This window comes from Apus apus, chromosome 2 (assembly GCF_020740795.1).
Source record: "Apus apus isolate bApuApu2 chromosome 2, bApuApu2.pri.cur, whole genome shotgun sequence".
Classification (NCBI taxonomy): Eukaryota; Metazoa; Chordata; class Aves; order Apodiformes; family Apodidae; genus Apus; species Apus apus.
In genome coordinates this window covers 5994500-6009824 of record NC_067283.1, presented here as the reverse complement: position 1 = coordinate 6009824, position 15325 = coordinate 5994500, and the positions used below count along the sequence as shown (strand labels likewise).

Sequence of the window (15325 nt, the reverse complement as noted above, 5' to 3'; positions counted from 1 at the left end):
CCTGATCTCCAGAAATACATGGATAACCTGTCCAAACATGGCACTGCCTGCAAATTTAGTAGGTGTATTTCTTATGCTATCGTGGAGGAGAAGATCAGTGAACACCAGACTAAAGCCTTGAGAACTCTTGATACACACTTTGGTCTACACACCTGAGACAAAAACCTGACAGAAACACCACCATCTTCAGCGACATTCCTGACATGAGCAACATAAATGCCATTACTACAAGGGCTGATAATAAAGAGACGATAATCCCAGTACGTAGTGGGATCTCAGAAAGAGAAGATCCCTTACCAGAGTCCTGGGCACTGACTAACAAATTCCATACACACACATTTGGATGCAATCAGGAGCTGTCTGTGCAGGGCAGGCACAGTGGTTTAAGCTAAGGTGTATTCAAAACATGACAGCTCCATATGCAGCACTGAGTCAGTGACCCCTCTGCGTTTTAGGGTTTTGCTTTGCTGGTTCCAAAATATGCTAAAAAAAAAAAGGAAGAAAAGGAAGGGAAGGGACACAAAAAATTAATCCCTGGAGCTAAACACAAGCCTCCCGATGGGAACTACCATGGAGCAGCTATGGGATGTTGAAACAGTAACTCTGGGATACTACCTCACACAGATTTTCTTAGAGATTTGCTTTATGAAATATGTACACATCATGATTTTATGTGGTAACAGAAGAATATTCCACAAACACACACCCCTCCATATGGTAAAGGCAGGTGAAATCAGGAAAGCAGAAGACCTGTTTTAGCCCCAAACATACACACATACACTCACTTTGAGAAGCAACCCATAAAAGCTCTTAAGATCTTAGAGACAGCTAACTGGGGAAAACCTTCTCTGAGACCCATGTCCACTTTCAACCAGCTAGGTAATCCTATGACATTTACCAGGGCTCCACTGCTCAGGAGGATCATGAATATGATGAAAGTTTCAAACCAGTTGTGTTCGACAATTCTGTAGCAGGTCTTCCGCAGCCTCCACCAAATTTTTCCTGGAAATTTTGTGATGTCCACTGAACAGCATGGGAAGAATCGCACACAAACTGAAAAGGATCAAAAGAAAAACAAAGTCGTTGTTAAAAAAGCCCACTTAATTTTTAAAGCTTCATTAAGGAGCTGCAAAACAAGATTCCCTCTAGCAATAAGCTGCTGCGTGGAACCTTCCCTCCCTTGTTGTTCTCACCAACCTCTTCTGCTTTGCCTTCCATTTACCCGTCTCACTCCTCTATTAAAAAACAGTCAAAATCACTTAAAATGTGCCCCAGTGATTTCTCCTAATGATTTTTATGATAATATGTTGGCCATGAGTCATCATTGCCCTAGGTCAATCACATGTGCTAGCTGAGCTCGGGCAGCACCCCTGATCAGGACTAGTGACTCTAGCAATATTTTCCACATCCTCTTGAACGGATTAAGGATATTTTATTGGTATTATGGTACCACCAGAATAATTGATTAAAAGTGGCAATCTGATCAAAGGAAGATGAGGGGAGGAGGTGCAACAGTGCAGAGGGGACCAGCACTCTGAAGAGGCTCAGAAAGGAAAAGCAGGAGTAGATTTTGATCTCTTGAACCCTCATGAGCTTAAACAAACCATTGGAAGAATACTTTTGTAAATTGTTTTTAGGTGGTTAAATCCCCTTTCACGTCAGCAGAAATTTAGATATCCAGCCTCTGTCTACTGTGATTTCCCCACTGTTGCTTCATTACACTTTCTAACTTTAGTGACAAATTCTTTGTGATAGTTAAATGTTGTAGTGGTCATGGGGAACCACACATGGCTTTCTGATAGGCAAAAACATGGGCATTTTTAGTCTTCTTAACAACAGTCATTTGCTATAGCAGAAGTATATTGTCATTGGAAATGGACAGATCCATCTGTACCATTTTAAAAAAACCCAGTAAAGCACACCCTGTGCATTGCCTTGTGTTGGATAAGAACTTAAAACTGAGTGAGAGGATAACCCTGGTATCCAGGTCTTGTCCTTTTCCAGGATGGCCATTCAGCCTTATGTCAGATAATTTGACTAAAATTTCACATTTGCTGATGAGAATGATGCTCAGAAACCACTTCATTTTCAAAATCATTGTTTTCACCCTATGTTTAATTCATGTGTTGTATAGAAAGAGACAGCTATGGAGCTTTATCAGTCCCATCATGTGAAAAAAAATCACAGGCCAACTGCTTCCACAGCTGAAAGGTCATCAAGGTCACCAACACATCTTGAAGCACGCAACAACTGCTCAGAAGCGACAAGAGAGGACGTCTCACTATGGTGATGCTATGCAATGCTAGTGCAAGTAAAAATAATATTTAGGCAAGGGAACTGGGGGGAAAAAAAAGGGTTCCAAGGTTACGCAAGCAGCAGATGCTGCTAATTCAAGGTGGCATAACAGAGGAGCTTGAGCTGTGTGTGATATGTGAGATCAAGTGCAACTACCGGGGTGCTGGGATTCCCAAGCAGCTGGAAGTGAAGCTCTGCTGGCAGGAGGCTCTGCCAGGAGAGAGAGAGCTGCTAAGTCTCCTCTGGTCCTCCTGGCATTTTCTGTAAGTTTTTCTTAGCCCATATGCCTGCTACAGAGAAGCAGAACTGTAGGATGTTTCCTAGATCTCCCATTTTTCTCATACTTCTGAGACGTTTGGCAGGTGTAGGCTCTTGGATATTTGAGGTCTTGATATGGGACTAACAGGTCAGTAAACTATTTAGGCAAAGGTAATGGGACAGTGATGCAAGTAACTACCTGTCCTCTAAATTCCTTTGTCACGCAGACCCACACCTGTTCCCAGTTTACCAGTATATTCTGGAATTCAGAGAAATTCCGGGTTCAGTTGAAACACACTAATTTATTCAAACTATTTGAGAAGAACATAATGCAGAGGGAAGTTTTATCCTTCTAAGCACTTCAGTGCTGAACACCAGAGAATCATGTCGAGGGATAAAAGTTTATCATGTTAGTCACTACTTAATTCTAAAACCAGTGCAATGCTCAGAGAAGGTTATGCATGTGCTTTGGGTATATTTTAGGGAGTAGGTACATGGAACAGACTTCAGGCCTGCAATACTGCAAGATACCAGGATCCCTGAGCTATCATACTCACATGGCAGCTTTGCTTAGAGATGCCCAAGCAGAGCAATCCCACCAGCATGACATGACTGAAGGTGGCTTAGTTATATCTCTCAGCAGTGCTGCCCAAAAATTGGTCATTACCAGCTTTCAGGTGTCTGGTCCACACCCTGTAGACAGGTACAGGTGCAAAGGCCACCTCATTGTCAACTCAAATTTGGATCAGGAGGATGTGAGCTTAGGTGAAAAGCCTAATGAACAGGCTGCTCACTATCTAAATGTTCGTATTTCCTGTGAAGCAGAAATATCCATTTGTGCTGGAGGTAACCACTGATTCTATGAGAATAAAATGATACATTTTCCATGAGCCTCCCTTGTTCCCAGAAACAACTTTATTTGGAACAAAACAGCACTTCTGAGATGTAAAAAATTTGTCCAGAAACCTTCCCCTCTTTTCTCCCAAGCTACTTCCTAGATGGATATTTGGCCTTTCAGTCTTTGAGATGAACTCCTGGGCTCAGCTAGTAACAGGTATGACACACTCTGTCATGCTTTTACAGAGTAAAAATGCTCTGTTAGTACTGTTGGAAAAGGTTAGGATCTTCCAGGAAGTGGTTTTCCCCACCCTAAGACAGTTGGATGAATTATTCCCTGTCTCTGTCTTTCCACTACACTACACTGATTACCTGAGCCCAGGCACAGCTAAAATTAGGGATCAGCTTCAAGTTAAATACTAATGAGCAGGGCACTGTGAGTTCCAAAGTCACTTCATTTGTGATGGAAAATACTTACAAAATGGTAAAAACAAGGCTATTGCTGATTCAGTCAGCTTCTATCTAATAATGTACAGGTACAGAGAGGTATTGTTAAAGGCAGGAAGCCAGTTAGGACAACTGTTCTCTTCTCTTTTTTTAATGCTCTTTGCTGGCTTTCATGCAATTACAGCCTGAAAAAAAGTCCTAGTTACTGACAGTAATACCTTGAAAAATCAAAAATAGCATCTCAGATGAGTCAGCCCAAAATCACAGTGCTATTTAATCCCATGCTTTTGGCTGGGCTCAATTCAGAAATGTTTAGACCAGATTCTCATACAATTACTAATGTCAAGTAGCACTTCCGTGAATAATCATGCTGGCTCCAATTCAGATGAAATGCTATTTTTAGCTATTCATAAATCAGACAGGAAAAAAAAAAAAGAAAACTGAAAGAAAAAAAGAAAACTGACCACAAACAGGTCTCCCAATGAATTAGTCAAGTTGTATTTCTATTTCAAATTTCTGATTTCCCTTGCTGCCTTTTATTTCATGCCTGTGCTTTTCTGGTCTGGTAATGCTGGTAGCCTGATGTTCTGGTGACCTTGACCCAAGCTTAAATGCTGAATTAGAAATTTCACACAAGCCAATAAAAAAGTTTCTGTGACCTTGGTCAGTATTCAGAGATTTTTTTAAATTTTTTTTTTCTCCCCATTTCTGTGAAATCAAAAGATCAAAAACATTCCAATGCGTGTAAGGCATGACTGGTGAGGGTCTAAGCAATCACAGCTCCAGGTGGCTTCTACAATAAGGCAGCTAGCCAGCAGACCCCAGCTTCAGGTTTTGAAAGCTACTTTATCCACACGAAGAAGGCTATTTATTAACACCTCTTAGCACAGCCAGTTTCAAGGCAAGAATAAATCCTTCGGCATTTCGTATAACACCATTACTCATTCTGCCTTGTCTCATAGATTTGTGCTATCCCCAAAATCAGTGCTAGCAGGGAATGAGCTGTGCAGAAGAAGCCAACCATCCTGTAATTTAGTCAGGACTTAGTTCATGTTGTGCTATATCTCTTTTGAGGGCAAACTGACTCATTTCCACCACAGCCTTTTGGGTAGTAGGTTACTGCTCAACAGACACTCAGAACAGCAGAAAAAGTCCCTCCAAAGGTTTGAGTTAGTTGCTTGTAAGTCGCTGAAGCTCTACTGAGCTGCACTGCTGGTCAGCTTGTCCAAGAACAACATCTGTTTTCACTTTACATATTTCTCATGAAACGGAGACCTATTTACCAAGAAACCTTCCCAAATGCATCTCTATACCATGACATTGTTTAGGCTTTGTTTGTTTTTTCATAAGAAGGGAATTGTTTCCTTCAGTCACTAGGGTGTCCTATAGCACAATCACACACTGCAGATTAAACTGTGTCCTAAATCACAGTCTCCACTGCAGGTGTGACAGAGAAAGCTCTTACTTAAGCATCTGCCACAATGATAAACAAATTACTCAAAGGGGAAGGAAAAATTAAAAAAGGCAGGAGGAATTTAATTCACAATGCATTTTGTGTAAATATTCATTTGGTTCCACATGCACATTTCCTAGCCTGGTGCATTATAATCACGGAGCTGTTAGACCTGACTGCATTACCTTGGTGCATTGGGAAAAAAAATCTCTTTACAAGTGTGGGGACTATGCTGCAAAAACTTTCTCCTGAGTGCACGACAGCCAAGCCTATTGATTTCAGGCTCATGAGTAAAGACTTTACAAATCCACTGCTTGTTCACATCAACACATACATTTAAATGTACATAAAATTATTAGATACATTTTGCCTGGATTTGGCTTTTGGTTCTGTTCTTGTAAACCACAAAGATCAATTAATTTATTCTGTACTGTGGTCCAGTATGTCTGGTACCTTGTGTTCAAATCAAAGTAATTTTGTACTTATGTTTACACAAAAGCTCCCAAATACCGGAACACTCACTTTCAGAATAACACAATATTTTTCTTAGCTTTGAATACTCGTTTCAGCCTTCCTTGGTCTGACACGAAGAAAATACAGCTTCCTCAGCATAAACTCAAGCAGGCAGGTATTCATAACATGGTTTGTATATATATAAAAATATATTCCAGTCTGGACTTCTAATCTAGCTAGCTGTGTATGCTCAAGTGAGAAAGTAAGTCTTGCTGTAGTCCCATCCTATGGCACCAGTTGTCTCCCCATGTGTAGAGGGAACCTGATCTCTGCAGACCCTCTTTATTCAACCCATGTCTTGACTTCTGGCCCCACCAACCCACTGCTGTGGTTGGGTTTTAGACTGGGCTGACACAGAAAAGATTTGCCATCATTGTCTCCAACCTTTGGGTACCTGTGACACACACAGAGATGTGAGTCTTTTCTGGTGTACTACAACTTGGGTGCTGCCAAGACAGCATCTGACAAAGCCACAGTCTGCCAGGTACTTTTATTCTTTCAAGGGCTTTACAAGGGTACATGACTTGTTTATCTGCACTACTCTCCTCAAAACATGTCCTCTCAGAGGTCACTACAAATAATGATGTGACACTTGGAAGCAAAGGAGGTGGGCAGCCAGGGCCACCACTTATGGCAGTCCTGCTTTGAGCAAAGGGGTGGATAATTTGAAGTCTAGAGGTCCTGTGCAACCCAAATTAATTTAATTCTGTGCATGAAATAGGACCTTAAGAGTCTTATGATGGCTGAAAACTTATACAACAAAATAAGAGCATAGAATCATAGAATCATAGAATCATCATAAAATCATAGAATGTTTTGAGTTGGAAGGGACCTTAAAGATCACCTGCTTCCAACCCCTGCATGGGCAGGGACACCTTCCACTAGATCAGGTTGCACAAAGGCCCATCCAACCTGGCCTTGAACACCTCCAGGGAGGAGTTATCCACAGCCTCCCTGGGAAATCTGTTCCAGTGTCTCACCACCCTAACAGTAAAGAATTTCTTCCTGATGTCTAACCTAAATCTACCTTCTTCCAGTTTAAAACCATTAACCCCCACCTTATTATTACACACCCTGGTGAAAAGCAAGCCCTCTCTGATGGAAAAAAAAAAAGCTGTATCTCAGATCTTATGGCTAGAGGATAAAGAGACCTTAAAAATTTATTTTGTTCTGCGATATTTTTTTTTTCCTTAGGAAGACAGTTAACCTGTTTTGTTGGGCTTGGTTTGGTTTTACTCAGCTTTTCTACATCATCTGGTGGTCGTTCCCCTTGCTCTGTTCAGATTTGTTCAGTTTAATGGCCTGTTTGAGCTCCTGTTTGTTTTTTCATTGCTAAACAGCCTCTGACTGTGGCTGGGGAGGGCATGACGTGGGTCCCACCATTAATCTGAGTGACTTCCCTGCAGCGCGTGGCATTTTCCAGCTGCGATAATTGCTCTTAAATGGTCACTTGGAAAGCTGCTTGTGGGCGTCCTCGGTGTCACGAGCTGCGATCAACCGCGCGTTGAGCAAGGTGGCTCGTTCTCGCACCACCACCAGATGATACTCCTTGAAACCCCTGCCAGCGGGCTCTGCCCGGGGAATTATGCTGAAGGACTTGGTGAAAACTTTCTCCTATTAGGGTCTGGGAGAGAGAAGCGTGCTGGGGCCAGGGGGCTTTCTTTGGATGACCTTCTGTGAGACACAGAAGAGAGTGGCCAAACAGATAGTGATTTCTGATGCGGAGGACGCATACCAATGGAGGCAACAGGACTGGAGTGTTGCAAGGCATCTGGAGGAAAAAGTACCCAAATAGCTGGCATTGCCTACATGCTGGTTTCCCATCAACCGACAACAAGAATGATCTCTCCATTTCTATCAGGTTTTTCCCAGCAATACTTGCTAGCTGCCAGAGCTGGGAGCCTACCTTGGCTTCACATTTCCTGACCCAAGAATATTCCCTGTTGACCCTAATCAAAGCTATTTTGAGATGATAACAAATTAACAAGTCTCCCCAAGAAAAATGACCTATGGTTTATCTGGGTCACCCAACTCCGGGAAAACTGTGACCTCAGCAAACTTTCAGCAAGTATTTCAAGAACATGCATTATCTTCATTGCCTTTGTTATCTGAAAAAGGGGGCTGAATCCAGAACATATTTTTTCAGGACACAACTTATGCTGGATGTATTTAGAAATGTCTTGGTTTGAACTTAGATAGCTGGTGAGCTAACAAGGTAAGAACTTAACCCTTCCCCCTGCTCTTCATCTCACCTATTCTCCTTGTTTCACAAGTATTAGCTGGTCATTCTCCCAAATATACCCAATATTGTTGTATAACTTTACTACAAGCCAGCAAAGGCAACACTAGATAATTTTCCCAGTGCCTGCCCTTCTGTAATTTCATTTTAGTACTTCATAACCTTGTCATACCTTATCTAACTAGACTGTTGTTTATTTTATTGCTTTTTTTTTTTAAACTCGACTGAAATTATAACTACATGAGGTCTAATTGCAATAGCAAATTTGGGTAAAAATATTGGAAGGAATTTAATAGAAGACAGTAGGAAAAACATTTTGCTTCCCTGCATAAACAAACTAAAATTTAAATGTCATTGCAGTAAGAACCATTGGACTTTCAGTTTACAGAACTTTGACTTGAAACTTGACAAAGGGACATCTACACATCAGGTTTATGCATTTTTGCTAAATCCATGAGGAATGTGATCACATTTAGCCTACACAGTAGCCTCTGAAACCCCTGCATGGGTATGTGCTGCACAGGAAAGAAGAGCTCGGGAGGACTTTGCCTGCAACTGCATCCGCAGTCCCCGAAGACACCCTATACTGGGCCAAGGGCTGGGAGCAGGTTCTCTCCTTCAATTCCCATTCAGAGCTCAAGGCTTAGCTGGCATACCCTGAGAGAAGAGGAAAATACTCTGACTTGAACAGGGACTGGTAAGGAACTAGGAGAGATGAGGAATAAAAGGCAAAAGGAGGATCAGAGATGCTCAGGGGTAAGAGAGCAGGAGCTGGTAGGGTGAGTGTAACACAGGGCAAGCTTGGGGTTCAGCCCATAATGCCTTCATTTCTACATTTTTCTGGTGTCAGGATGACCAGTGAGCTTCAGAACAGGTTTAAGGCTTTCAGTGAGCTGTCTAGATGAGCACCACTTGCTACTCTGTGTCTTATTGCCAGCAGTGGAGAAGATCTGACAGACAGGGTTGGTACTGACAGAGTCCTGCATGATGGAGTTTCTTCTCGTTATTTTAAGATATTTTCATTCCAAATTACAGACTTCTACTGCTCTGGGACTGAATGAGGGCTGGGCACTGAATGAAGTGATGGGTTGTGTGATGTCCATCTTATTTCTTTTAAAAACTGGAAGGGGATCATGGCCAATCGCAGTCTCTGACTTTGTAAACTGCCATCTGACTAGCGTCCGTCTCACAGCACTGGCTTGTTTAAGCTATTAAAATATAATTTCTCACTTTTCAGAGCACAGCATAGAGTGCTGCTCACAAACCTCATTAAGAAATATATTGTGAAGGAATGAAAACACCAGACCTAATTTCTACATGAAACTGTATGGTCTAGAATAGTTCCAGGCCAGCACCATGCTTTCCTCCGTCAACTGCATTAATTTTTGGCTACTGCTTTTAAGCAGAGCTGCCAAAAAAATGTTTAGATCCCAGGGACATTTGTAAGCCCTGCAGGGCTCCCTTACCTCATTCAATCATCTTTCTCACACATATAGAGATGCACATTTTTGCTGACTTCAGGGGCATTCATATTCCCAGCAAATCATCTCTGTCTGATCCCATCTGAGCAACCCTGTTTTTATTTAGAATAATATTTGAATTTTCAAGGGAGTACAATAACATTCAGCTAACCCTATTTTACCTTGGCTTCACATTTTACCTAATCCAGATTTAAAAATAAATGAATAATCTGACAGAGGAAATAATTGCTAGAGAAAAAAGAACTTAAGATGTTATTTACCTTCTGGATTGACTTAAAAACAGGTCTTCTGATGGGATTTAGACCTGTGTTTTGGAGCAGGTTTGTGATTAAAAAATTAATGCAATGGTGGCTTATCTGGGTATTAAAAGCAGCTATGTAAATGTGAATGATTGCAAGCTAAAATAATTAATTAAAATATTTTGTACAAAGCACATGCCTGGTCAGAAGAAATTGCTGGTTCAGCATCACAGTGAAACATGCAGGCCCTTACCTTCAGGGAAGCAATCTTCAGGCTCCGCCAGCTCCTCAGCAAACTCAGGGATCTGCTCCAGCAGTTCTGCAGGATTTGTCAAGTCCACCGTGCTGCCTTCAGAAAGACTGATTTCATCAAGCTTGTTGTCAACAAGGGCAAAGACGAGGAAAATAAATTGATCAATCGCCCTGAAGGAAGTAGCTGAATTTTTATTCTCCTAACTAATATCCCAGCTAAAGCCACCACGACAGACATCGCCATGCACTTCACACGGTGCCCACTCCTGGAGTGACAGCTCTGCCTATGAGGTGGTGAGGACCAGTGGACAACAAGAACAACAACAAACAGTTAACACATAAAACTTACTTTTTAAAAGAAAACATGAGCAAATCGCAGATAGTGAACAGTCATTGAATAATAATGGTAGGTGGAAGCTTGGAAGGACTGAATCACTCATGCTTTTAAGCCTTGTACATCCTGAAAGCTCATACCTTCAGATGGGGGTGACCAGAAGTGGGACCTAGCTCCTGGAATGCTGAAGGATGGATTTGAGGACCTGTGTTGGGTTCCTGTCTCTGCAGTGCCATTCCTGAGGCTCATCACCCACAACAGATGGGTGAAATCTGCACCTTGTCAGTCAGGACCACGCTCTGCTCCCTGCTGCCACAGGTTCTCCTCTGAGGTGAGCAGAAGTCCCTTTGTCACCAGGGTCCAGCCATACGATGCCACAGGCATGCACGTGTGAGAGGGCTGCCTCCTCCCAGGATAACTTGTTCCCACCAAATGATGCTGGGAACCAAGCCTTTTGTTCACACAATTCTGATCTCAAGGTGACACAGGAGGAGGGACAGGTGGCTTTTTGGACACTTTTCAGATGCTCTATCACTTGCCTGAAACATTTGACTCCACCATCTTAGGCGTGTTGTTCAAATTCAGCATTTCTGAAATCCTCCACTGTAAAATGGGGACAAGGATATGCCCAGTCCCTGAAGCACTGGTTGTCTTATCTATTTAGGGCAGGAACTCTCGAGTAGATCAGCGTAAAAATTGATGGGGAATATATTATTTGAAAAAATTGTTTTAGAGGTTACAAAAAAAAAAAAAAGGGTTAAATATAGCAAAGGAACTTGATAAAAATCTTAAGCTGAAGTTGAAATTTTGGCTGAATTTGCTATTAAAAAAGATATGATACAAGATTAAATGTATCACTCAAACACAAAACTAAAATTTCATTTCAGGTTAAAACTTTATTTTGATAGTGTCAAAATACTTCCTTTAGAAGAAAAGAGGATTATTTTTCTGATATTTTATTTCACTACTCAAAATCAACCATTTCTATTTTGTGTTAATCCAAAATTATGTTTTACTTGATTATTTAGCTTGGCTGCTAAAGTGAAAGATCTAATATTTGCCAGCCCCTGCTCACAGTTTGTTTCTGACTGTATTAGAGCAGTATTTGGCACAAGTGGTGCCTAAGATGGTGTCTTCCATGGGTCATATAAATGCAAAGTAGCCACAAACAGGAGTCAGGAGAGGTGGGTTATTTGTTAACTGTCTTTTTCTGTTCTCTGAGTACCTACTGAAACCTTTTTGTGCTTTCTCTTGCAGTAATACTGTCTCCATTTAAAACAAATGAGGACAACAATACTTACCCATGCTTTAAAACAACCTGTGAGATAGTTGTATGAGAGACAGCACACACATATAAAATATTTTCATGAGGATGGTGGTGATGGAGTTAGAGAATAGGTGCAGCTTTATGTATTTATTATTAATGCTAAAATGGGCCCTCTGCTTTCCAGTATACACAGTCAATGCAAAATTTATAGCTGAATTCAGAGAAATGCTGAACCTGGGGTAAAATGGGCCAGACTGAACATTCCAGCACTGCTTGCAAGTGGGGATGGAAACTACTTGTTTGCAATTAGCTGCAGCCTCCAGAAGGTCATATCTTAGCTTAGGTTTTTAACGCTCTACTCAAAAGGACTGCAAACAATCAAGAAGATACCTTTTAAAAAGAGAGTCAGAGCAGAAAACACAGGTCAAATATAGGAATAAATCTTCTAAAAAATCCATATTTGGAAGGCAGTTGTCATGCAGAGCCCATTTTCTACAGACTACCAACACTATATGATGGTGGAATAAAACATCATACCAAGTTTTAGCATAGTCAGAACTTTCTGATACTGTTCATTAGGGAATGCATTTAGTCATTATCTGCTCTGTTATTAAGACATCAAAACACAGATCACTGAAACAGTGCTAAATCATATGCAGCTGTAGAATGCAGAAAATAAGGGTTCCAATGAGAAAAGAGGCCTTGTTGGGTATAATTCTTACCAATTGACAGAAACCAAAGAAAACTGGGACAACAATGTCAGCTCAATAGCATTGGCAATGAGAGTGCTGTATTTAGCAGATACAGGTTAGGAAATTCACAGAACACAATATGGTTCAATTATAATAGATGACAAGGAAAACACCTTAAAGAATAAAGAATTATTTATCATGAGTTATTTATCATAAGGAGTTTTCAGAAAATACTAGAATCCATCAGTGTCAAAGGGAGATGGGAAACATGCAAGACAAAATAGACAGGTTGTCTTCTGAAAAGCCTCCAAAGAAGAGGCAGCAAGGGTGGATTCAGAGAAAAACAGATAAAGGTTTGAGGGTCTGAATTGGGACTGGAAAAGAAGGAACTGTATATATGAGAGAGGAAGGAAAGATTAGGAAAGCTTGTAGGAAAAAAAGCAAAGGTTACTCTTTGCCAGAAGGTTAAAGGGATTAAGAAGGTTTCCATGAAGTCAGTAATGGAAAGAAAAGATCTAGGGACATAAAGACAATTAATGAGGGAGATGTAACCAATCAAAATTCAGTTGCCTAAGAAAACAAACTCTTTTTAAAAGAGCCCAACAAGGGGATCAATAAAAAGAGGGGAGAAAGCCCATTAGTGTAATAGAAATGTAAGCAGAGGAATATCTAGAAAGCCTGAAAGAGATGCAAATCAGCAGATCCAGACAAGGCACTTTGTAGTGCATCGAGGGATCCGATACACAAAGTTAACACACCACATCAATAGTGACTACTCATGGACAACTGGAAACAGCCCTGGAGAGCAGCAGTAAGTAAACACAATGCTGAGCTTAGAGAAGAGGAAAAGGGAATAATCATGGGAATCACAGATCACTAAACTCTCACTGTAGCTCGTAATTAAAGTAAATTAAATAAAGACTCAGAGGAGAAATGGAGAGTGCTTTCTTGGAGTGAGATGTCATAGAGATGTAAAGGCATTGAGGTGGCTCTCCTGTCTGCTAAGGGAACTGCACAAATGAAGTACAAAGAGGACAAAAGACAGCAAGAAGACAAATACCGAATCTCCTCTTTCTTTCTTGAAATAAGTGAGTGGAGGAGGCATACCTAGCAGAGACAATGGGATCCATCAGAAGCCCCTTCAGAACCTCCCACTAGGGCATGAATTCATGCTGCAGAGGGTAGTTTTTGATATGTTTCTGGGTGAAGTGACTGGTTTGAGTCCCTGGACAGGGCTTCCACACCCACCTCTTGTGTCTGTAATAGTGTCAAATTGATCTGAGTGGGTTTTTTAAAGGGCCATTAGCAGTGAGATGCTGAAGCCTCATTGAAAGTTGATATTTACTTAATGCTTAACTCTCTTATCTCCTTTCATCTTTCCCTCACCTTTGAAGATCACAGGCTTAATCTACCAAATTAACATATGATATATAAACCTTCAGAAAATATCCCAATGTCTATTACAGAAAAGTCTACTTTTAAAATAAATTGTAATTTGTTTGGATTCACCCACTGCAGTGTGGAGAAAAACATCCTAAGGACCCAAATACAACACAAACTGTCTCAGAGGAGGAGATCTGTAGACACTGGAGCCAGAATTACCTTCACTGAAGATATAGAAGAGGTACTAACTGATATAATCCTCATGTTAGCCAATGGCATTACATTGGAGAGAGTATTGAAACCAAGGAAGCAGAAAGGAAAACAGAAGTGAAAAATGGACAGAAAGCAGCCTGAGACTTGACTCAAAACAGTTCAAAACTGTATGAATTCAGAGAAAATTTCAATAGTAATCCTGGAAACCTGTAACCCCAAGTCACCTGGAGTAATATTAAAAAATGAAACTTGATTTTGCAGTAGGATATAACAATGCAGAAAATCTATATGAAAGCACAATGTCTAGGAATACCATTTTCTCTCCTTATATTTCTGTTGAAGTTGTGTTGGGATGATTGTGCTTAATTCTTGGCAGAACAACTCCAAAAAGGAACAATTGAGGCAGTTGCAGAGAAAGAGGTAAAAAAGGGTCAGATTAAGGGGACAGAGTTACTCATTTACATTAAATAATGAAGGAACAATGGCATGTGACTTTAGGGGGTAAGCCAAAGACAAAATAAAACTAACAACAGTCTATTAAATTGTTATATTAATTAATGAAAAGAGAATGGCAGATAAAATTGATAAGAGTTAAAAATGAAATGGTACTTTGAAAGGAAAAAAAAAATAGGGAGAGTGGGGCATGCTGGTTATTAAAGCAATACAGCCAGACACGAGATTTTCTAAGCAAGTGAATTGTTTCCTTTGGTAAATGAAGAAACCTAAGTTGCCTTATACATTTAAAGATAGATAGAGCAAAGCACTACAAAATATTTTAAGAAGCAGTGTTTTGGTAGAAAATTCAACCAGCTTGTTCTCTGAGGTGTTATTCACCTGTGACATCAATAATTTCTTTTCTATGGTGTCTTTCTGATGATTTATATAGGATGAATTTTTTTTGTTATATAATGTACCCTTTACTGTCACCAACAGTGTTTTATTCAGAACATGTTTAATTTTTCCTGCTCTTGACTGAATCACTTGAAGCTCTGCCTCTTGGGCACATCAAACCTGCTACTGCCTTTATTTGGCTACTCAGAAGTTCTTGGGACATTCATCAAAAAGATGATTAGCATGTCCTTGTCTGCCAGCACAAAGATTACTTCTGAATAGGAGCACCATAAGTATGCAATGTCCACGCAAGATCTGGCCTTCAAAAATAGCATCCTTTGGGCTTTGCTCTTTTATGTTGGCATTCCTAGCCTCATGTGAGCTTCCGCTTGATTTCAAGTCACCCCTGGATTGTTGCCATATTCCTCCACCTCTTTCTAAGCAGCTGCAAATAGAATCAATAATACTTTGCTATCGAAAGGTGACATTTGGGTCCCAGGACCCTTTGAAAGGTGAGTGAGGAAATGAGGATAATTTCTTTATCACGACGTTGCTGAATATCAAGGCTAGAATGTTCTTGTTTTATCATGA

The 15325-nt window shown here is 40.7% G+C and overlaps 1 protein-coding gene across 1 annotated transcript in view; it reads right to left on the bottom strand.

Moving 5' to 3' along the window:
* LOC127380384 (sodium channel protein type 5 subunit alpha-like) overlaps window positions 1-15325 on the bottom strand; it is a 217929-nt gene that overhangs the window by 40680 nt on the left and 161924 nt on the right. Inside the window, exons 19-20 of the mRNA XM_051609169.1 lie at window positions 10016-10136; window positions 899-1053 (exon numbers count right to left, since the gene is read on the bottom strand). Coding sequence (XP_051465129.1) covers window positions 899-1053; window positions 10016-10136 — 276 coding nt within the window. The remainder of the gene's footprint in view (window positions 1-898; window positions 1054-10015; window positions 10137-15325) is intronic.